Source organism: Ascaphus truei, unplaced genomic scaffold (genome assembly GCF_040206685.1).
Source record: "Ascaphus truei isolate aAscTru1 unplaced genomic scaffold, aAscTru1.hap1 HAP1_SCAFFOLD_484, whole genome shotgun sequence".
NCBI lineage: Eukaryota > Metazoa > Chordata > Amphibia > Anura > Ascaphidae > Ascaphus > Ascaphus truei.
This window is the reverse complement of record NW_027456815.1, coordinates 185,001-209,687: the sequence shown is the minus strand read 5'-3', so window position 1 is coordinate 209,687 and position 24,687 is coordinate 185,001. Positions and strand designations below refer to the sequence as shown.

Genomic DNA, 24,687 nt, shown 5'->3' with positions numbered 1-24,687 from the left:
ACGCACAGAGACACAGGCGTGCGCGCACGCGCACACACGCACACACGCACACACGCACGCACGCACAGACACACAGAGACACAGGCGTGCGCGCGCACACGCACAGACACACAGAGACACAGGCGTGCGCGCACGCACACACACACGCAGAGACACAGGCGTGCGCGCACGCACACGCACGCAGACACACAGAGACACAGGCGTGCGCGCACGCACACACACGCGCAGAGACACAGGCGTGCGCGCACACACACACGCACACACACGCAGAGACACAGGCGTGCGTGCACACGCACACACGCGCAGAGACAGGCGTGCGCGCACGCACACACACACGCGGACACAAGCGCGCGCGCACGCACGCACACACGCACACACGCGGACACAAGCGCGCGCGCACGCACGCACACACACGCTCGCTTCCGTAGCTCACTGATTCATTCCCTCGAGATGATGCTGAAGGTTCTTTAACTGAATCACACAAAGTTGGCGTCCGCGCGGCGTCTGATAAGTGCTGATGGGTGTGCGGGGAAGGACAGAGAATCAAATTAGCAATTCCCTCTCCCACAAACACGCAGAAGTGAAATCTCCAGCACGAAAAGGGAAGCAAGAAAGTATTTTATTACAAAAGAACAAGGAAAAACCCCCCAGCAAATGTAACCGAGGAGAGGAGGCAGAAAGAAAGAGGGAGAGAGACGACGGAGAGAAGGAAATACACACTACAGTGTTTCACTTCAATGAAGTCTCACACCTCTCTCCGAACCCCGACATGTCCTCCATCCTTCAGCAGCCCTGACACACCCACGTCCCCAATACACCTAGATTTTCGGTCCAGCAGGGAACGGGTCACTTTGCCTGGCAGGTATACCGTGGGGAGCTGATTAGTCTGAGTCAGACGCTTCTGAGCTTGGGGGGCTGGGGGGAGTGCTGGCCACCTCCTCCTCCTCTGAACCCTGAGAAAGTGAGGACATGCATGAAAAAGGGATGGAGGGGAGATAGGGAACCATGGTTCAGAGGCACGGACTGTCTCCTAGACACGAGGCCTCACCTTCTTGCGTGTGCTCTCCCCAGAGGAGCTCTCATCACTGGACACAAACTCTTTGCTCTTGAAGCTGTCTGTGCTGGGTTTGGGGGACGCTCTTGCTGGCGATGACGCTCTCCCAGACTTTCTCTTCTCAGGCTTCTCCGCTTTCTTCTTCTCTGATTTGGGCGTCTTCTCCCTGAGGAGTAGAAAACAGAGTGGGAATGAAGCTGTGGTCTCCACCTTAGAGGCTCAGGCTCAGATTAGGATGGTTCTCACTTGGATGTTTCAGAGGGTGCGCTCTCATTGTATTCTTTCATAGCTTTCTCATAGTCTCGTTTGGCTTCCTCTGCCTTACGATCCCATTCCTAGGAAGAAAGAGCAGGGGAATGGAGCAGTCAGAGCAGTCTCTTACCCCTCCTCCCACCCCCCCATGGTAATACAAACCTGAGCAGTCATAACTGCACCCCCTAATAATACAGATATGAGCAGTCTTTAATATTCCCCCGTAACCCCCCCCCCACAAATCTCTGAAGTCTCTTACACGCCCCCCGTAATACGCAGCAGTCTCTTACTGTACCCCCCGATCTGTGGGCCCCTCGCCCTGCCAGCCACGCTCACCTCCTTCTTGTCCCGGCCCATGCTTTTCCAGATCTCCCCCGCTCGCTTGGACAGGTCAATGATGCTGATCCCTGGATTCTCGCTCTTAATCTTCTCACGACTCGCGTTTAACCACAACATGTAAGCAGACATGGGCCGCTTGGGAGCAGCGGGGTCCTTAACTTTCTTACTCTGAGTGAGAATGGGGAGGGAGAAAAATAATGAGAGCGACGAGGGGGAAGGGAGAGGAGAGCGACGAGGGGGAAGGGAGAGGAGAGCGACGAGGGGGAAGGGAGAGGAGAGCGACGAGGGGGAAGGGAAAGGAGAGGAGAGCGACGAGGGGGAAGAGAGAGGAGAGGAGAGCGACGAGGGGGAAGGGAAAGGAGAGCGACGAGGGGGAAGGGAAAGGAGAGCGACGAGGGGGAAGGGAGAGGAGAGCGACGAGGGGGAAGGGAGAGGAGAGCGACGAGGGGGAAGGGAGAGGAGAGCGACGAGGGGGAAGGGAGAGGAGAGCGACGAGGGGGAAGGGAGAGGAGGGGGAAGGGAGAGGAGAGCGACGAGGGGGAAGGGAGAGGAGAGCGACGAGGGGGAAGGGAGAGGAGAGCGACGAGGGGGAAGGGAGAGGAGGGGGAAGGGAGAGGAGGGGGAAGGGAGAGGAGGGAGAGGAGAGCGACGAGGGGGAAGGGAGAGGAGAGCGACGAGGGGGAAGGGAGAGGAGAGCGACGAGGGGGAAGGGAGAGGAGAGCGACGAGGGGGAAGGGAGAGGAGAGCGACGAGGGGGAAGGGAGAGGAGAGCGACGAGGGGGAAGGGAGAGGAGAGCGACGAGGGGGAAGGGAGAGGAGAGCGACGAGGGGGAAGGGAGGGGAGGAGAGAGACGAGGGGGAAGGGAGGGGAGGAGAGAGAGGGGGAAGGGGGGGAGGAGAGAGGAGAGGAGGAAGGGGGGAGGAGAGAGGAGAGGGGGAAGGGGGGAGGAGAGAGAGGGGGAAGGGGGGAGGAGAGAGAGGGGGAAGGGGGGAGGAGAGAGAGGGGGAAGGGGGGGAGGAGAGAGGAGAGAGAGGGGGAAGGGGGGGGAGGAGAGAGAGGAGGGAGGGGGGAGGAGAGAGAGGAGGGAGGGGGGAGGAGAGAGAGGGGGAAGGGGGGAGGAGAGAGAGGGGGAAGGGGGGAGGAGAGAGAGGGGGAAGGGGGGAGGAGAGAGAGGGGGAAGGGGGGAGGAGAGAGAGGGGGAAGGGGGGAGGAGAGAGAGGGGGAAGGGGGAGGAGAGAGAGGGGGAAGGGGAGGAGAGAGAGGGGGAAGGGGGGGAGAGAGAGCGGGAAGGGGGGGAGAGAGAGCGGGAAGGGGGGGAGAGAGAGCGGGAAGGGGGGGAGAGAGAGCGGGAAGGGGGGGAGAGAGAGCGGGAAGGGGGGGAGAGAGAGCGGGAAGGGGGGGAGAGAGAGCGGGAAGGGGGGGAGAGAGAGCGGGAAGGGGGGGAGAGAGAGCGGGAAGGGGGGGAGAGAGAGCGGGGGAAGGGGGGGAGGAGAGAGAGGGGGAAGGGGAGATGAGAGAGAGGGGGAAGAGGGGGATGAGAGAGAGGGGGAAGAGGGGGATGAGATAGAGGGGGAAGGGGGGAGGAGAGAGAGGAGGGATGAGAGAGAGTAGGAAGGGGGGGAGGAGAGAGAGGAGGAAGGGGGGAGGAGAGAGAGGTAATGAGGTGGGAGGCAGCAATAATGGGAATAGTTAGGCCTGTGCAGAGCTCTGTACTGTTACCTCCGATGTTCTCTTGCGCGGTTTCTTTTCTTTCACAATTTTAGCTTTTTTGGCTTTCGTTTTCTTCTCTCCATCCTCTTCATCGCTGCCGGCACTGGAGGAGCTAGCCGAGGGGTTACTGTCAAACCTGTGGCAGGACCGGAGGTCAGGGCGGTGATGGAGGCAGGGGGGACAGAAGAGGGTGGACGGAAAGAAGGAAGGGAGGTGGAGATATTTGCAGACAATGGGTGACACCAGTACAAGGTGGGAAAGCACTTGCAGAGGAGAATTTGGGAACGGGTCAATTAGAGGGCATCAGGAGGACATTAAGCGTGTAGGAGGGTATGCTGGCCGGGGCAGGGTGTATATTATGGGTTAATTTGGGGGCATTCTGGTGTGCATTTAGGGAGCGAGGGTATTTGGGGATGGTTGGGTATGGGTGGGGAGTGTATGGGGGGGGGGGGGGGTTATGGAGGGGCGGTCTCGGACGTTTCAGCGTAGCCGTCTCGCTGCATTTAGCCGCCGCCAATCAGCCATAGGGTACACAGGTATATTGGCAGAGGGGGGCTATAACAGGTGTATATCAGGGAAAAGAAAGGTATGGGGGTGTGCATTGGGGGAGGAAGGGTACGGGGGATGTATATTGGAAGGTGTACATCAAAGAGGAAGGCTATATTGTGTGTATATTGGGGGAGGAAGGCTATATTGTGTGTATATTGGGGGAGGAAGGCTATATTGTGTGTATATTGGGGGAGGAAGGCTATATTGTGTGTATATTGGGGGAGGAAGGCTATATTGTGTGTATATTGGGGGAGGAAGGCTATATTGTGTGTATATTGGGGGAGGAAAGCCATATTGTGTGCATATTGGGGGAGGAAGGCTATATTGTGTGTATATTGGGGGAGGAAAGCCATACTGTGTGTATATTGGGGGAGGAAGGCTATATTGTGTGTATATTGGGGGAGGAAGGCTATATTGTGAGTATATTGGGGGAGGAAGGCTATATTGTGTGTATATTGGGGGAGGAAGGCTATATTGTGTGTATATTGGGGGAGGAAGGCTATATTGTGTGCATATTGGGGGAGGAAGGCTATATTGTGTGTATATTGGGGGAGGAAAGCCATATTGTGTGTATATTGGGGGAGGAAGGCTATATTGTGTGCATATTGGGGAGGAAGGCTATATTGTGTGCATATTGGGGGAGGAAGGCTATATTGTGTGCATATTGGGGGAGGAAGGCTATATTGTGTGTATATTGGGGGAGGAAAGCCATATTGTGTGTATATTGGGGGAGGAAGGCTATATTGTGTGTATATTGGGGGAGGAAGGCTATATTGTGAGTATATTGGGGGAGAAAGGCCATATTGTGTGTGTATTGGGGGAGGAAGGCTATATTGTGTGTATATTGGGGAGGAAGGCTATATTGTGTGTATATTGGGGGAGGAAGGCTATATTGTGTGTATATTGGGGGAGGAAGGCTATATTGTGTGTATATTGGGGAGGAAGGCTATATTGTGTGTATATTGGGGGAGGAAGGCTATATTGTGTGTATATTGGGGAGGAAAGCTATATTGTGTGTATATTGGGGGGGGAAGGCTATATTGTGTGTAAATTGGGGGAGGAAGGCTATATTGTGTGTATATTGGGGAGGAAGGCCATATTGTGTGTATATTGGGGAGGAAAGCCATATTGTCTGTATATTGGGGGAGGAAGGCTATATTGTCTGTATATTGGGGGAGGAAGGCTATATTGTGTGTATATTGGGGGAGGAAGGCTATATTGTGTGTATATTGGGGGAGGAAGGCTATATTGTGTGTATATTGGGGAGGAAGGCTATATTGTGGGTATATTGGGGAGGAAAGCTATATTGTGTGAATATTGGGGAGGAAAGCTATATTGTGTGAATATTGGGGGAGGAAGGCTATATTGTGTGTATATTGTGGAAGGAAGGCTATATTGTGTGTATATTGGGGAGGAAGGCTATATTGTGTGTATATTGGGGAGGAAGGCTATATTGTGTGTATATTGAGGGAGGAAGGCTATATTGTGTGTATATTGGGGGAGGAAGGCTATATTGTGTGTATATTGGGGAGGAAGGATATAGTGTGTATATTGGGGGAGGAAGGCTATATTGTGTGTATATTGGGGAGGATGGCTATATTGTGTGTATATTGGGGGAGGAAGGCTATATTGTGTGTATATTGGGGGAGGAAGGCTATAGTGTGTGTATATTGGGGGAGGAAGGCTATAGTGTGTGTATATTGGGGAGGAAGGCTATATTGTGTGTATATTGGGGAGAAAGGCTATATTGTGTGTATATTGCGGGAGGAAGGCTATATTTTGTGTATATTGGGGAGGAAGGCTATATTTTGTGTATATTGGGGGGGAAGGCTATATTGTGTGTAAATTGGGGGAGGAAGGCTATATTGTGTGTATATTGGGGAGGAATGCTATATTGTGAGTATATTGGGGGAGGAAGGCCATATTGTGTGTATATTGGGGAGGAAAGCCATATTGTCTGTATATTGGGGAGGAAGGCTATATTGTGTGTATATTGGGGAGGATGGCTATATTGTGTGTATATTGGGGGAAGAACGCTATATTGTGTGTATATTGGGGGGAGGAAGGCTATATTGTGTGTATATTGGGGGAGGAAGGCTATATTGTGTGTATATTGGGGAGGAAGGCTATATTGTGTGTATATTGGGGGAGGAAGGCTATATTGTGTGTATATTGGGGAGGAAGGCTATATTGTGTGTATATTGGGGAGGAAGGCTATATTGTGTGTATATTGGGGGAGGAAGGCTATATTGTGTGACTATTGGGGGGAGGGAAGCTATATTGTGTGTATATTGGGGGAGGAAGGCTATATTGTGTGTATATTGGGGGAGGAAGGCTATATTGTGTGTAAATTGGGGGAGGAAGGCTATATTGTGTGTATATTGGGGAGGAAGGCCATATTGTGTGTATATTGGGGGAGGAAGGATATGTTGTGTGTATATTGGGGAGGAAAGCAATATTGTGTGTATATTGGGGGAGGAAGGCCATATTGTGTGTATATTGGGGAGGAAGGCTATATTGTGAGCATATTGGGGAGGAAGGCTATATTGTGTGCATATTGGGGGAGGAAGGCTATATTGTGTGCATATTGGGGGAGGAAGGCTATATTGTGTGTATATTGGGGGAGGAAAGCCATATTGTGTGTATATTGGGGGAGGAAGGCTATATTGTGTGTATATTGGGGAGGAAGGCTATATTGTGTGCATATTGGGGGAGGAAGGCTATATTGTGTGTATATTGGGGGAGGAAAGCCATATTGTGTGTATATTGGGGGAGGAAGGCTATATTGTGTGTATATTGGGGGAGGAAGGCTATATTGTGAGTATATTGGGGGAGGAAGGCTATATTGTGTGTATATTGGGGGAGGAAGGCTATATTGTGTGCATATTGGGGGAGGAAGGCTATATTGTGTGCATATTGGGGGAGGAAGGCTATATTGTGTGTATATTGGGGGAGGAAAGCCATATTGTGTGTATATTGGGGGAGGAAGGCTATATTGTGTGCATATTGGGGGAGGAAGGCTATATTGTGTGTATATTGGGGGAGGAAAGCCATATTGTGTGTATATTGGGGGAGGAAGGCTATATTGTGTGCATATTGGGGAGGAAGGCTATATTGTGTGCATTTTGGGGGAGGAAGGCTATATTGTGTGCATATTGGGGGAGGAAGGCTATATTGTGTGTATATTGGGGAGGAAAGCCATATTGTGTGTATATTGGGGGAGGAAGGCTATATTGTGTGTATATTGGGGGAGGAAGGCTATATTGTGAGTATATTGGGGAGGAAGGCCATATTGTGTGTGTATTGGGGGAGGAAGGCTATATTGTGTGTATATTGGGGAGGAAGGCTATATTGTGTGTATATTGGGGGAGGAAGGCTATATTGTGTGTATATTGGGGAGGAAGGCTATATTGTGTGTATATTGGGGAGGAAAGCTATATTGTGTGTATATTGGGGGGGGAAGGCTATATTGTGTGTAAATTGGGGGAGGAAGGCTATATTGTGTGTATATTGGGGAGGAATGCTATATTGTGAGTATATTGGGGGAGGAAGGCCATATTGTGTGTATATTGGGGAGGAAAGCCATATTGTGTGTATATTGGGGAGGAAAGCCATATTGTGTGTATATTGGGGGAGGAAGGCTATATTGTGTGTATATTGGGGGAGGAAGGCTATATTGTGTGTATATTGGGGGAGGAAGGCTATATTGTGTGTATATTGGGGAGGAAGGCTATATTGTGTGTATATTGGGGAGGAAGGCTATATTGTGTGAATATTGGGGGAGGAAGGCTATATTGTGTGTATATTGTGGAAGGAAGGCTATATTGTGTGACTATTGGGGAGGAAGGCTATATTGTGTGTATATTGGGGAGGAAGGCTATATTGTGTGTATATTGGGGAGGAAAACTATATTGTGTGAATATTGGGGGAGGAAGGCTATATTGTGTGTATATTGGGGAGGAAAGCTATATTGTGTGTATATTGGGGAGGAAGGCTATATTGTGTGTATATTGGGGAGGAAGGCTATATTGTGTGTATATTGGGGGGAGGAAGGCTATATTGTGTGTATATTGGGGGAAGAACGCTATATTGTGTATATATTGGGGAGGATGGCTATATTGTGTGTATATTGGGGGAGGAAGGCTATATTGTGTGTATATTGGGGGGAGGAAGGCTATATTGTGTGTATATTGGGGGAAGAACGCTATATTGTGTATATATTGGGGAGGATGGCTATATTGTGCGTATATTGGGGGAGGAAGGCTATATTGTGTGTATATTGGGGGAGGAAGGCTATAGTGTGTGTATATTGGGGAGGAAGGCTATATTGTGTGTATATTGGGGAGGAAGGCTATATTGTGTGTATATTGCGGGAGGAAGGCTATATTTTGTGTATATTGGGGAGGGAAGCTATATTGTGTGTATATTGGGGAGGAAGGCTATATTGTGTGTATATTGGGGAAGGAAGGCTATATTGTGTGTATATTGGGGAGGAAGGCTATATTGTGTGTATATTGGGGAGGAATGCTATATTGTGAGTATATTGGGGGAGGAAAGCCATATTGTGTGTATATTGGGGGAGGAAGGCCATATTGTCTGTATATTGGGGGAGGAAGGCTATATTGTGTGTATAATGGGGAGGAAGGCTATATTGTGTGTATATTGGGGGAAGAACGCTATATTGTGTGTATATTGGGGGGAGGAAGGCTATATTGTGTGTATATTGGGGGAGGAAGGCTATATTGTGTGTATATTGGGGAGGAAGGCTATATTGTGTGTATATTGGGGGAGGAAGGCTATATTGTGTGTATATTGGGGAGGAAGGCTATATTGTGTGTATATTGGGGAGGAAGGCTATATTGTGTGTATATTGGGGGAGGAAGGCTATATTGTGTGACTATTGGGGGGAGGGAAGCTATATTGTGTGTATATTGGGGGAGGAAGGCTATATTGTGTGTATATTGGGGGAGGAAGGCTATATTGTGTGTAAATTGGGGGAGGAAGGCTATATTGTGTGTATATTGGGGAGGAAGGCCATATTGTGTGTATATTGGGGGAGGAAGGATATGTTGTGTGTATATTGGGGAGGAAAGCAATATTGTGTGTATATTGGGGGAGGAAGGCCATATTGTGTGTATATTGGGGAGGAAGGCTATATTGTGTGTATATTGGGGGAGGAAGGCTATATTGTGTGTATATTGGGGGAGGAAGGCTATATTGTGTGTATATTGGGGCAGGAAAGCCATATTGTGTGTATATTGGGGAGGAAGGCTATATTGTGTGTATATTGGGGGAGGAAGGCTATATTGTGTGTATATTGGGGGAGGAAGGCTATATTGTGTGTATATTGGGGGAGGAAGGCTATATTGTGTGTATATTGGGGGAGGAAGGCTATATTGTGTGTATATTGGGGGAGGAAGGCTATATAGTGTGTATATTGGGGAGGAACGCTATATTGTGTGTATATTGGGGGAAGAACGCTATATTGTGTGTATATTGGGGGAGGAAGGCTATATTGTGTGTATATTGGGGAGGAAGGCTATATTGTGTGTATATTGGGGAGGAAGGCTATATTGTGTGTATATTGGGGAGGAAGGCTATAATGTGTGTATATTGGGGGAAGGAAGGCTATATTGTGTGTATATTGGGGGAGGAAGGCTATATTGTGTGTATATTGGGGGAAGAACGCTATATTGTGTGTATATTGGGGGAGGAAGGCTATATTGTGTGTATATTGGGGAGGAAGGCTATATTGTGTGTATATTGGGGAGGAAGGCTATATTGTGTGTATATTTGGGGAGGAAGGCTATATTGTGTGTATATTGGGGAGGAAGGCTATATTGTGTGTATATTGGGGGAGTAAGGCTATATTGTGTGTATATTGGGGAGGAAGGCTATATTGTGTGTATATTGGGGGGAGGAAGGCTATATTGTGTGTATATTGGGGGGAGGAAGGCTATATTGTGTGTATATTGGGGGAGGAAGGCTATATTGTGTGTATATTGGGGGAGGAAGGCTATATTGTGTGTATATTGGGGAGGAAGGCTATATTGTGTGTATATTGGGGGAGGAAGGCTATATTGTGTGTATATTGGGGAAGAACGCTATATTGTGTGTATATTGGGGGAGGAAGGCTATATTGTGTGTATATTGGGGAGGAAAGCTATATTGTGTGTATATTGGGGAGGAAGGCTATATTGTGTGTATATTGGGGAGGAAGACTATATTGTGCGTATATTGGGGAGGAAGGCTATAGTGTGTATATTGGGGAGGAAAGCTATATTGTGTGTATATTTGGGGAGGAAGGCTATATAGTGTGTATATTGGGGAGGAAAGCTATATTGTGTGTATATTGGGGGAGGAAGGCTATATTGTGTGTATATTGGGGGAGGAAGGCTATATTGTGTGTATATTGGGGAGGAATGCTATATTGTGAGTATATTGGGGGAGGAAAGCCATATTGTGAGTATATTGGGGGAGGAAGGCCATATTGTGTGTATATTGGGGGAGGAAGGCCATATTGTGTGTATATTGGGGGAGGAAGGCTATATTGTGTGTATATTGGAGGAGGAAGGCCATATTGTGTGTATATTGGGGAAGGAAGGCTATATTGTGTGTATATTGGGGGAGGGAAGCTATATTGTGTGTATATTGGGGAAGAACGCTATATTGTGTGTATATTGGGGAGGAAGGCTATATTGTGTGTATATTGGGGAGGAAGGCTATATTGTGTGTATATTGGGGGAGGAAGGCTATATTGTGTGTATATTGGGGAGGAACGCTATATTGTGTGTATATTGGGGGAGGAAGGCTATATTGTTTGTATATTGGGGGAGGAAGGCTATATTGTGTGTATATTGGGGAAGAACGCTATATTGTGTGTATAATGGGGGAGGAAGGCTATATTGTGTGTATATTGGGGAAGAACGCTATATTGTGTGTATATTGGGGAGGAAGGCTATATTGTGTGTATATTGGGGAAGAACGCTATATTGTGTGTATATTGGGGAGGAAGGCTATATTGTGTGTATATTGGGGAAGAACGCTATATTGTGTGTATATTGGGGAGGAACGCTATATTGTGTGTATATTGGGGGAGGAAGGCTATATTGTGTGTATATTGGGGGAGGAAGGCTATATTGTGTGTATATTGGGGGGAAGCTATATTGTGTGTATATTGGGAAAGGAAAGGAAAGCCATATTGTGTGTATATTGGGGAAGAAGGCTATATTGTGTGTATATTGGGGGAGGAAGGCTATATTGTGTGTATATTGGGGAGGAAGGCTATATTGTGTGTATATTGGGGAGGAAGGCTATATTGTGTGTATATTTGGGGAGGAAGGCTATATTGTGTGTATATTGGGGAGGAAGGCTATATTGTGTGTATATTGGGGGAGTAAGGCTATATTGTGTGTATATTGGGGAGGAAGGCTATATTGTGTGTATATTGGGGGGAGGAAGGCTATATTGTGTGTATATTGGGGGGAGGAAGGCTATATTGTGTGTATATTGGGGGAGGAAGGCTATATTGTGTGTATATTGGGGGAGGAAGGCTATATTGTGTGTATATTGGGGGAAGAACGCTATATTGTGTGTATATTGGGGAGGAAGGCTATATTGTGTGTATATTGGGGGAGGAAGGCTATATTGTGTGTATATTGGGGAAGAACGCTATATTGTGTGTATATTGGGGGAGGAAGGCTATATTGTGTGTATATTGGGGAGGAAAGCTATATTGTGTGTATATTGGGGAGGAAGGCTATATTGTGTGTATATTGGGGAGGAAGACTATATTGTGCGTATATTGGGGAGGAAGGCTATAGTGTGTATATTGGGGAGGAAAGCTATATTGTGTGTATATTTGGGGAGGAAGGCTATATAGTGTGTATATTGGGGAGGAAAGCTATATTGTGTGTATATTGGGGGAGGAAGGCTATATTTTGTGTATATTGGGGGAGGAAGGCTATATTGTGTGTATATTGGGGAGGAATGCTATATTGTGAGTATATTGGGGGAGGAAAGCCATATTGTGAGTATATTGGGGGAGGAAGGCCATATTGTGTGTATATTGGGGGAGGAAGGCCATATTGTGTGTATATTGGGGGAGGAAGGCTATATTGTGTGTATATTGGAGGAGGAAGGCCATATTGTGTGTATATTGGGGAAGGAAGGCTATATTGTGTGTATATTGGGGGAGGGAAGCTATATTGTGTGTATATTGGGGAAGAACGCTATATTGTGTGTATATTGGGGAGGAAGGCTATATTGTGTGTATATTGGGGAGGAAGGCTATATTGTGTGTATATTGGGGGAGGAAGGCTATATTGTGTGTATATTGGGGAGGAACGCTATATTGTGTGTATATTGGGGGAGGAAGGCTATATTGTTTGTATATTGGGGGAGGAAGGCTATATTGTGTGTATATTGGGGAAGAACGCTATATTGTGTGTATAATGGGGGAGGAAGGCTATATTGTGTGTATATTGGGGAAGAACGCTATATTGTGTGTATATTGGGGAGGAAGGCTATATTGTGTGTATATTGGGGAAGAACGCTATATTGTGTGTATATTGGGGAGGAAGGCTATATTGTGTGTATATTGGGGAAGAACGCTATATTGTGTGTATATTGGGGAGGAACGCTATATTGTGTGTATATTGGGGGAGGAAGGCTATATTGTGTGTATATTGGGGGAGGAAGGCTATATTGTGTGTATATTGGGGGGAAGCTATATTGTGTGTATATTGGGAAAGGAAAGGAAAGCCATATTGTGTGTATATTGGGGAAGAAGGCCATATTGTGTGTATATTGGGGAGGAAGGCTATATTGTGTGTATATTGGGGGAGGAAGGCTATATTGTGTGTATATTGGGGGAGGAAAGCCATATTGTGTGTATATTGGGGAAGAAGGCTATATTGTGTGTATATTGGGGGAGGAAGGCTATATTGTGTGTATATTGGGGGGAAGCTATATTGTGTGTATATTGGGGGAGGAAGGCTATATTGTGTGTATATTGGGGGAGGAAGGCTATATTGTGTGTATATGGGGGGAGGAAAGCTATATTGTGTGTATATTGGGGGAGGAAGGCTATATTGTGTGTATATTGGGGAGGAAGACTATATTGTGTGAATATTGGGGGAGGAATGCTATATTGTGTGTATATTGGGGGAGGAAGGCTATATTGTGTGTATATTGGGGAGGAAGGCTATATTGTGTGTATATTGGGGAGGAAGGCTATATTGTGTGTATATTGGGGAGGAAGGCTATATTGTGTGTATATTGGGGAGGAAGGCTATATTGTGTGAATATTGGGGGAGGAATGCTATATTGTGTGTATATTGGGGGAGGAAGGCCATATTGTGTGTATATTGGGGAGGAAGGCTATATTGTTTGTATATTGGGGAGGAAGGCTATATTGTGTGTATATTGGGGAAGAACGCTATATTGTGTGTATAATGGGGGAGGAAGGCTATATTGTGTGTATATTGGGGAAGAACGCTATATTGTGTGTATATTGGGGAGGAAGGCTATATTGTGTGTATATTGGGGAGGAAGGCTATATTGTGTGTATATTGGGGAAGAACGCTATATTGTGTGTATATTGGGGAGGAACACTATATTGTGTGTATATTGGGGGAGGAAGGCTATATTGTGTGTATATTGGGGGAGGAAGGCTATATTGTGTGTATATTGGGGGGAAGCTATATTGTGTGTATATTGGGAAAGGAAAGCCATATTGTGTGTATATTGGGGAAGAAGGCCATATTGTGTGTATATTGGGGGAGGAAGGCTATATTGTGTGTATATTGGGGGAGGAAGGCTATATTGTGTGTATATTGGGGGAGGAAAGCCATATTGTGTGTATATTGGGGGGAGGAAGGCTATATTGTGTGTATATTGGGGGAGGAAGGCTATATTGTGTGTATATTGGGGGGAAGCTATATTGTGTGTATATTGGGGGAGGAAGGCTATATTGTGTGTATATTGGGGGAGGAAGGCTATATTGTGTGTATATTGGGGGAGGAAGGCTATATTGTGTGTATATTGGGGGAGGAAGGCTATATTGTGTGTATATTGGGGGGGGAAGCTATATTGTGTGTATATTGGGGGAGGAAGGCTATATTGTGTGTATATTGGGGAGGAAGACTATATTGTGTGAATATTGGGGGAGGAATGCTATATTGTGTGTATATTGGGGGAGGAAGGCTATATTGTGTGTATATTGGGGAGGAAGGCTATATTGTGTGTATATTGGGGAGGAAGGCTATATTGTGTGAATATTGGGGGAGGAATGCTATATTGTGTGTATATTGGGGGAGGAAGGCTATATTGTGTGTATATTGGGGGGGGAAGCTATATTGTGTGTATATTGGGGGAGGAAGGCTATATTGTGTGTATATTGGGGGGAGGGAAGCTATATTGTGTGTATATTGGGGGAAGAACGCTATATTGTGTGTATATGGGGGGAGGAAAGCTATATTGTGTGTATATTGGGGGAGGAAGGCTATATTGTGTGTATATTCGGGAGGAAGGCTATATTGTGTGAATATTGGGGGAGGAATGCTATATTGTGTGTATATTGGGGGAGGAAGGCTATATTGTGTGTATATTGGGGAAGAAGGCTATATTGTGTGTATATTGGGGGAGGAAGGCTATATTGTATGTGTATTGGGGGAGGGAAGCTATATTGTGTGTATATTGGGGAGGAAAGCTATATTGTGTGTATATTGGGGGAGGAAGGCTATATTGTGTGTATATTGGGGGAGGAAGGCTATATTGTGAGTATATTGGGGGAGGAAGGCTATATTGTGTGTATATTGGGGGAGGAAGGCTATATTGTGAGTATATTGGGTGAGGAAGGCTATATTGTGTGTATATTGGGGGAGGAAGGCTATATTGTGAGTATATTGGGTGAGGAAGGCTATATTGTGTGTATATTGGGGGAGGAAGGCTATATTGTGTGTATATTGGGGAGGAAGGCTATATTGTGTGTATATTGGGGAGGAAGGCAATATTGTGTGTATATTGGGGAGGAAGGCTATATTGTGTGTATATTGGGGGAGGAACGCTATATTGTGAGTATATTGGGGGAGGAAAGCCATATTGTGTGTATATTGGGGGAGGAAGGCCATATTGTGTGTATATTGGGGGAGGAAAGCCATATTGTGTGTATATTGGGGGAGGAAGGCTATATTGTGTGTATATTGGGGAGGAAGGCTATATTGTGTGTATATTGGGGAGGAAGGCTATATTGTGTGTATATTGGGGGGGAAGCTATATTGTATGTATATTGGGGGAGGAAGGTTACATTGTGTGTATATTGGGGGGAGGGAAGCTATATTGTGTGTATATTGGGGGGAGGGAAGCTATATTGTGTGTATATTGGGGGAAGAACGCTATATTGTGTGTATATTGGGGAGGAAGGCTATATTGTGTGTATATTGGGGGAGGGAAGCTATATTGTGTGTATATTGTTGGAAGAACGCTATATTGTGTGTATATTGGGGGGAGGAAAGCTATATTGTGTGTATATTGGGGGAGGAAGGCTATATAGTGTGTATAATGGGGGGAGGAAGGCTATATTGTGTGTATATTGGGGAGGAAAGCTATATTGTGTGTATATTGGGGGAGGAAGGCCATATTGTGTGTATATTGGGGAGGAAAGCTATATTGTGTGTATATTGGGGGAAGAAGGCTATATGGTGTGTATATTGGGGGAGGAAGGCTATATTGTGTATATATTGGGGGAGGAAGGCTATATTGTGTGTATATTGGGGAGGAAGGCTATATTGTGTGTATATTGGGGAGGAAAGCTATATTGTGTGTATATTGGGGGAGGAAGGCTATATTGTGTGTATATTGGGGGAGGAAGGCTATATTGTGTGTATATTGGGGGAGGAAGGCTATATTGTGTGTATATTGGGGGAGGAAGGCTAGATTGTGAGTATATTGGGGAGGAAGGCTATATTGTGTGTATATTGCGGGGAGGGAAGCTATATTGTGTGTATATTAGGGGAGGAAAGCCATAGTGTGTATATTGGGGGAGGGAAGCTATATTGTGTGTATATTGGGGAGGAAGGCTATATTGTGTGTTTATTGGGGGAGGAAGGCTATATTGTGTGTATATTGGGGGAGGAAGGCTATATTGTGTGTATATTGGGGGAGGAAGGCTATATTGTGTGTATGTTGGGGGAGGAAGGCTATATTGTGTGTATGTTGGTGAGGAAGGCTATATTGTGTGTATATTGGGGGAGGAAGGCTATATTGTGTGTATATTGGGGGAGAAAGGCCATATTGTGTGTATATTGGGGAGGAAGGCCATATTGTGTGTATATTGGGGGAGGAACGCTATATTGTGTGTATATTGGGGGAGGAACGCTATATTGTGTGTATATTGGGGGGAGGAAGGCTATATTGTGTGTATATTGGGGGAGGAAGGCTATATTGTGTGTATATATGGGGGAGGAAGGCTATATTGTGTGTGTATTGGGGGAGGGAAGCTATATTGTGTGTATATTGTGGAAGGAAGGCTATATTGTGTGTATATTGGGGAGGAAGGCTATATTGTGTGTATATTGGGGAGGAAGGCTATATTGTGTGTATATTGGGGGAGGAAGGCTATATTGTGTGTATATTGGGGAGGAAGGCCATATTGTGTGTATATTGGGGAGGAAGGCTATATTGTGTGTGTATTGGGGGAGGAAGGCTATATTGTGAGTATATTGGGGAGGAAGGCTATATTGTGTGTATATTGGGGAGGAAGGCTATATTGTGTGTATATTGGGGGAGGAAGGCTATATTGTGTGTATATTGGGGGAGGAAGGCTATATTGTGTGTATATTGGGGAGGAAGGCTATATTGTGTGTGTATTGGGGGAGGAAGGCTATATTGTGTGTGTATTGGGGGAGGAAGGCTATATTGTGAGTATATTGGGGAGGAAGGCTATATTGTGTGTATATTGGGGAGGAAGGCTATATTGTGTGTATATTGGGGGAGGAAGGCTATATTGTGTGAATATTGGGGGAGGAAGGCTATATTGTGTGTATATTGGGGAGGAAGGCTATATTGTGTGTATATTGGGGAGGAAGGCTATATTGTGTGTATATTGGGGGGGGGAAGCTATATTGTGTGTATATTGGGGGAGGAAGGCTATATTGTGTGTATATTGGGGGAGGAAGGCTATATTGAGTGTATATTGAAGAGAGGCTATATTGTGTGTATATTGGGGAGGAAGGCTATATTGTGTGTATATTGGGGGGGAAGCTATATTGTGTGTATATTGGGGGACGAACGCTATATTGTGTGTATATTGAAGGGTGGCTGTATGGGGGTATATGGGGGAATTAATCTATATTGGGGGGTACATTGGGGGAGGAGAGGTCTGGGTGGTATATTGGAGAGGGGGAGGTATTGGGGTCACACACACACAGATGTTTCTTACTCTTCAGCCACTTCATCTTCTTCCTCCCCAGGATTAAACGATTCATCTTAGAGAGAAAGAGAACGCATGTAACAGACTCAGACGTAGCTCCAACAACGATTTATCCCCCCTTCATCTGTACCCCCTCTTCCCCCCCCTCCTCTCGCCTCTCTCACCAGTTTCATCGCCAGAGTCGTCACTGTCTGCATTCTCCCGAATTTTCCCCTCTTCTTTCATTCTCTCTAGATAAGCGTCATGCTGATCTTCGTCAGAGTCTGCGTAATCATCATACGCTGGCTTCATACCCTGAGACAGACAGAGGGGCCGGGGAACGTGGGTCAGGCCCAGAATGCTTCACACCGACCGCCGGGGAGCGCGAGACTGGCAGAGAAGGCCCCCCCCCCGTGGAGCGCGAGACTGGCAGAGAAGGCCCCCCCCCCCGTGGAGCGCGAGACTGGCAGAGAAGGCCCCCCCCGGGGAGCGCAAGAGGAGCCCAAGAGAGCGTCAGCCAATCATACTGAGAGAGGGTCCCAAAGAGCATCAGGCAGAGAGAGAGAGAGAGAAAGAAAGACCCTGGAGAATGTTAGACAGAGCAAGAGAGCGTCAGCCAGAGAGAGTATGAGAGGCACATAACAGCATCCAGAGTCACAGAGAGAGACCCCTCCCCTCGTCACAGCAAGACATACACCAAACCACCCCCCCTCCCGTGCCAGATCACACAGGCACCATCTCCACCCCCCCCCGCCAGTGCCACATCACACAGGCGCCACCCCCCTCCCATGCCACATCACATACACCATCCCCCCCTCCAGTGCCACATCACACAGGCACCATCTCTCCCCCCCCCTCCCATGCCACATCACAGACACCATCCCCCCCTCCAGTGCCACATCACACAGACACCACCCCCCCCTCCAGTGCCACATCACACAGACACCATCCCCCCCCCTCCAGTGCCATCACAGACACCATCCCCCTCTCGTGCCATCACAGACACCATCCCCCCCTCCAGTGCCACATCAGACACCATCCCCCCTCCAGTGCCACATCACACAGACACCATCCCCCCCTCCAGTGCCACATCACACAGACACCATCCCCCCCTAAAGTGCCACATCACACAGACACCATCCCCCCCTCCAGTGCCACATCACACAGACACCATCCCCCCCTCCAGTGCCATAACACAGACACCATCCCCCCCTCCAGTGCCATAACACAGACACCATCCCCCCCTCCAGTGCCACATCACACAGACACCACCCCCCCCTCCAGAGCCACATCACAGACACCACCCCCCCCCCCTCCAGTGCCATCACACAGACACCATCCCCCTCCCGTGCCATCACACAGACACCATCCCCCCCCTCCAGTGCCACATCACACAGACACCATCCCCCCTCCAGTGCCACATCACACAGACACCATCCCCCCCCTCCAGTGCCATCACACAGACACCATCCCCCTCCCGTGCCATCACACAGACACCATCCCCCTCCCGTGCCACATCACACAGGCAGCATCCCCCCCCTCCAGCATCCCCCCCCTCCAGTGCCACATCACACAGACACCATCCCCCCCCCTCCCGTGCCACATCACACAGGCACCATCCCCCCCCCCCACCCCCCTCCCGTGCCACATCACACAGGCACCATCACCCCCCTCCCGTGCCACATCACACAGCCACCATCCCCCCCTCCCGTGCCACATCACACAGGCACCATCACCCCCCTCCCGTGCCACATCACACAGGCACCACCCCCCCCGCCAGTGCCAGATCACACAGACACCATCCCCCCCCCCCTGCCACATCACACAGGCACCACCCCCCCCGCCAGTGCCAGATCACACAGACACCATCCCCCCTCCCTCCAGTGCCACATCACACAGACACCACCCCCTCCCTCCCATCACAGATACCATCCCCTCCTCCCGTGCCATAACACAGACACCACCCCCCCCTCCCGTGCCATAATACAGACACCACCCCCCCTTCCGTGCCATAACAGACACCATCCCCCCCTACCCCTCCCATCACACACACCATCCCCCTCACTTGCCACATCACACACACACCATCCCCTTCCTGTGCCACATCACACACACACACCATCCCCCTCACGTGCCACATCACACACACACCATCCCCCTCCCGTGCCACATCACACACACACCATCCCCCTCCCGTGCCACATCACACACACACACCATCCCCCTCACGTGCCACATCACACACGCACCATCCCCCTCACATGTCACATCATAGACACACCATCCCCCTCCCGTGCCACATCACACAGACACCATCCCCCTCACGTGCCACATCACACACACCATCTCCCTCACGTGCCACATCACACACACACACAAACACCATCACCCTCCCGTGCCACATCACACAGACACCATCCCCCCCTCCGTGCCACATCACACACACACCATCCCCCTCACGTGCCACATCACACACACACACACCATCCCCCCCTCCCGTGCCACATTACAGACACCATCCCCCTCACGTGCCACATCACACACACCATCTCCCTCACGTGCCACATCACACACACACACAAACACCATCACCCTCCCGTGCCACATCACACAGGCACCACCCCCCCCTCCCGTGCCACATCACACAGGCACCATCCCCCCCTCCCGTGCCACATCACACAGGCACCATCCCCCCTCCCGTGCCACATCACACAGGCACCATCCCCCCCTCCCGTGCCACATCACACAGGCACCATCCCCCCCTCCCGTGCCACATCACACAGGCACCATCCCCCTCACGTGCCACATCACACACACCATCCCCCTCACGTGCCACATCAAACACACCCCCCCCTCACGTGCCACATCAAACACACCATCCCCCTCACGTGCCACATCACACACACCATGCCCCTCACGTGCCACATCACACAGGCACCATCCCCCTCACGTGCCACATCACACAGGCACCATCCCCCTCCCGTGCCACATCACACAGACATCATCCACCCTCCTGTGCCACATCCCACAGACACCATCCCCCTCCCGTGTCACATCACACAGACACCATCCCCCTCACGTGCCACATCACACACATACCATCCCCCTCACGTGCCACATCACACAGACACCATCCCCCTCCCGTGCCACATCACACACACACCATCCCCCTCCCGTGCCACATCACACACACACCATCCCCCTCACGTGCCACATCACACACACACCATCCCCCTCCCGTGCCACATCACACACACACCATCCCCCCCTCCGTGCCACATCAGACAGACACCATCCCCCCCTCCCGTGCCACATCACACAGACATCATCCACCCTCCTGTGCCACATCACACACACACCATCCCCCTCACGTGCCACATCACACACACACCACCCCCCCTCACGTGCCAGATCACACAGGCACCATCTCCCCCCCCCCCCCCGTGCCAGATCACACAGGCACCATCAGCCCCCTCCACGTGCCACATCACAGAGGCACCATCCCCCCCTCCCTCCAGTGCCACATCACACAGGCACCATCCCCCCCTCCCTCCAGTGCCACATCACACAGGCACCATCCCCCCCTCCCTCCAGTGCCACATCACACAGGCACCATCCCCCCCTCCCTCCAGTGCCACATCACACAGGCACCATCCCCCCTCCCTCCAGTGCCACATCACACAGGCACCATCCCCCCCTCCCTCCAGTGCCACATCACACACACACCATCCCCCTCCCGTGCCACATCTCACACACACCATCCCTCCCATGCCACATCACACACACACCATCCCCCTCATGTTCCACATCTCACACACACCATCCCCCTCACGTGCCACCTCACACACACACCACCCCCCTCACGTGCCACATCACACACACACCATCCCCCCCACGTGCCACATCACACACACACACCATCCCCCTCACGTGCCACATCACACACACACCATCCCCCTCACGTGCTACATCACACACACACCATCCCCCTCACGTGCCACATCACACACCATCCCCCTCACGTGCCACATCACACACATACCATCCCCCTCACGTGCCACATCACACACACACCATCCCCCTCACGTGCCACATCACACACACACCATCCCCCTCACGTGCCACCTCACACATACCATCCCCCTCACGTGCCACATCACACACACCATCCCCCTCACGTGCCACATCACACACACACCATCCCCCTCACGTGCCACCTCACACACATACCATCCCCCTCACGTGCCACCTCACACACACACCATCCCCCTCACGTGCCACCTCACACACAGACCATCCATAATTGTGACCCATCGCCATGAAAACATGATGCACAACAAGATTCTTCACACCATCCCCAGCCCCTTACTCTATCCTCACTGCCCCAGCCCCTTACTCTCTCCTCACTGCCCCAGCCCCTTACTCTCTCCTCACTGCCCGAGCCCCTTACTCTATCCTCACTGCCCCAGCCCCTTACTCTATACTCACTGTCCCAGCCCCTTACTCTCTCCTCACTGCCCCAGCCCCTTACTCTATACTCACTGTCCCAGCCCCTTACTCTCTCCTCACTGCCCCAGCCCCTTACTCTCTCCTCACTGCCCCAGCCCCTTACTCTCTCCTCACTGCCCGAGCCCCTTACTCTATCCTCACTGCCCCAGCCCCTTACTCTCTCCTCACTGCCCCAGCCCCTTACTCTCTCCTCACTGCCCGAGCCCCTTACTCTATACTCACTGCCCCAGCCCCTTACTCTATCCTCACTGCCCCAGCCCCTTACTCTATACTCACTGTCCCAGCCCCTTACTCTCTCCTCACTGCCCCAGCCCCTTACTCTATCCTCACTGCCCCAGCCCCTTACTCTATCCTCACTGCCCCAGCCCCTTACTCTCTCCTCACTGCCCCAGCCCCTTACTCTATCCTCACTGCCCCAGCCCCTTTACTCTCTCCTCACTGCCCCAGCCCCTTACGCTCTCCTCACTGCCCCAGCCCCTTACTCTATACTCACTGTCCCAGCCCCTTACTCTCTCCTCACTGCCCCAGCCCCTTAATCTATCCTCACTGCCCCAGCCCCTTTACTCTCTCCTCACTGCCCCAGCCCCTTACGCTCTCCTCACTGCCCGAGCCCCTTACTCTATACTCACTGCCCCAGCCCCTTTACTCTATACTCACTGCCCCAGCCCCTTTACTCTCTCCTCACTGCCCCAGCCCCTTACTCTATACTCACTGTCCCAGCCCCTTACTCTCTCCTCACTGCCCCAGCCCCTTACTCTATCCTCACTGCCCCAGCCCCTTTACTCTCTCCTCACTGCCCCAGCCCCTTACTCTCTCCTCACTGCCCGAGCCCCTTACTCTATACTCACTGCCCCAGCCCCTTACTCTCTCCTCACTGCCCGAGCCCCTTACTCTATACTCACTGCCCCAGCCCCCTTACTCTATACTCACTGCCCCAGCCCCCTTACTCTATACTCACTGCCCCAGCCCCCTTACTCTATACTCACTGCCCCAGCCCCTTTACTCTCTCCTCACTGCCCCAGCCCCTTACTCTATACTCACTGTCCCAGCCCCTTACTCTCTCCTCACTGCCCCAGCCCCTTACTCTATCCTCACTGCCCCAGCCCCTTTACTCTCTCCTCACTGCCCCAGCCCCTTACTCTCTCCTCACTGCCCGAGCCCCTTACTCTATACTCACTGCCCCAGCCCCTTTACTCTCTCCTCACTGCCCCAGCCCCTAACTCTCTCCTCACTGCCCCAGCCCCTTACGCTCTCCTCACTGCCCCAGCCCCTTACGCTCTCCTCACTGCCCCAGCCCCTTACTCTCTCCTCACTGCCCCAGCCCCCCTTACTCTATCCTCACTGCCCCAGCCCCCCTTACTCTATCCTCACTGCCCCAGCCCCTTACTCTGTCCTCACTGCCCCAGACCCTTACTCTATCCTCACTGCCCCAGCCCCTTTACTCTATCCTCACTGCCCCAGCCCCTTTACTCTATCCTCACTGCCCCAGCCCCTTACTCTCTCCTCACTGCCCCAGCCCCCCTTACTCTATCCTCACTGCCCCAGCCCCTTACTCTGTCCTCACTGCCCCAGCCCCTTATTCTCTCCTCACTGCCCCAGCCCCTTACTCTATCCTCACTGCCCCTTACTCTATCCTCACTGCCCCAGCCCCTTACTCTCTCCTCACTGCCCCAGACCCTTACTCTATCCTCACTGCCCCAGCCCCTTACTCTCTCCTCACTGCCCCAGCCCCTTGCTCTATCCTCACTGCCCCAGCCCCTTACTCTATCCTCACTGCCCCAGCCCCTTACTCTATCCTCACTGCCACAGCCCCTTACTCTATCCTCACTGCCCCTTACTCTATCCTCACTGCCCCAGCCCCTTACTCTCTCCTCACTGCCCCAGACCCTTACTCTATCCTCACTGCCCAGACCCTTACTCTCTCCTCACTGCCCCAGCCCCTTACTCTCTCCTCACTGCCCCAGCCCCTTACTCTATCCTCACTGCCCCAGCCCCTTACTCTATCCTCACTGCCCCAGACCCTTACTCTCTCCTCACTGCCCCAGACCCTTTACTCTATCCTCACTGCCCCAGCCCCTTACTCTATCCTCACTGCCCCAGCCCCTTACACTCTCCTTACTGCCCCAGCCCCTTACTCTCTCCTCACTGCCCCAGCTCCTTTACTCTATCCTCACTGCCCCAGCCCCTTACTCTATCCTCACTGCCCCAGCCCCTTACTTTCTCCTCACTGCCCCAGCCCCTTACTCTATCCTCACTGCCCCAGCCCCTTTACTCTATCCTCACTGCCCCAGCCCCTTTACTCTCTCCTCACTGCCCCAGCCCCTTACTCTCTCCTCACTGCCCCAGACCCTTTACTCTATCCTCACTGCCCCAGCCCCTTACTCTATCCTCACTGCCCCAGCCCCTTACACTCTCCTTACTGCCCCAGCCCCTTACTCTCTCCTCACTGCCCCAGCTCCTTTACTCTATCCTCACTGCCCCAGCCCCTTACTCTATCCTCACTGCCCCAGCCCCTTACTCTATCCTCACTGCCCCAGCCCCTTACTCTATCCTCACTGCCCCAGCCCCTTTACTCTATCCTCACTGCCCCAGCCCCTTTACTCTCTCCTCACTGCCCCAGCCCCTTACTCTCTCCTCACTGCCCCAGCCCATTACTCTATCCTCACTGCCCCAGCCCATTACTCTCTCCTCACTGCCCCAGACCCTTACTCTATCCTCACTGCCCCAGCCCCTTACTCTATCCGCACTGCCCCAGCCCCTTACTCTATCCTCACTGCCCCAGCCCCTTACTCTATCCTCACTGCCACAGCCCCTTTACTCTATCCTCACTGCCCCAGCCCCTTACTCTATCCTCACTGCCCC

At 50.6% G+C, this 24,687-nt stretch overlaps 1 protein-coding gene across 1 annotated transcript in view; it reads right to left on the bottom strand.

Moving 5' to 3' along the window:
* Positions 1 to 603: 603 nt before the first annotated feature.
* Positions 604 to 24,687, bottom strand: part of SSRP1 (structure specific recognition protein 1) — a 68,133-nt gene continuing 44,049 nt past the window's right edge. The window contains exons 10-16 of the mRNA XM_075584210.1: positions 17,502 to 17,631; positions 17,347 to 17,392; positions 3,366 to 3,492; positions 1,643 to 1,813; positions 1,301 to 1,389; positions 1,049 to 1,220; positions 604 to 953 (exon numbers count right to left, since the gene is read on the bottom strand). Of these exons, the coding sequence (XP_075440325.1) occupies positions 882 to 953; positions 1,049 to 1,220; positions 1,301 to 1,389; positions 1,643 to 1,813; positions 3,366 to 3,492; positions 17,347 to 17,392; positions 17,502 to 17,631 (807 nt within the window). The 3' untranslated portion in view covers positions 604 to 881. The remainder of the gene's footprint in view (positions 954 to 1,048; positions 1,221 to 1,300; positions 1,390 to 1,642; positions 1,814 to 3,365; positions 3,493 to 17,346; positions 17,393 to 17,501; positions 17,632 to 24,687) is intronic.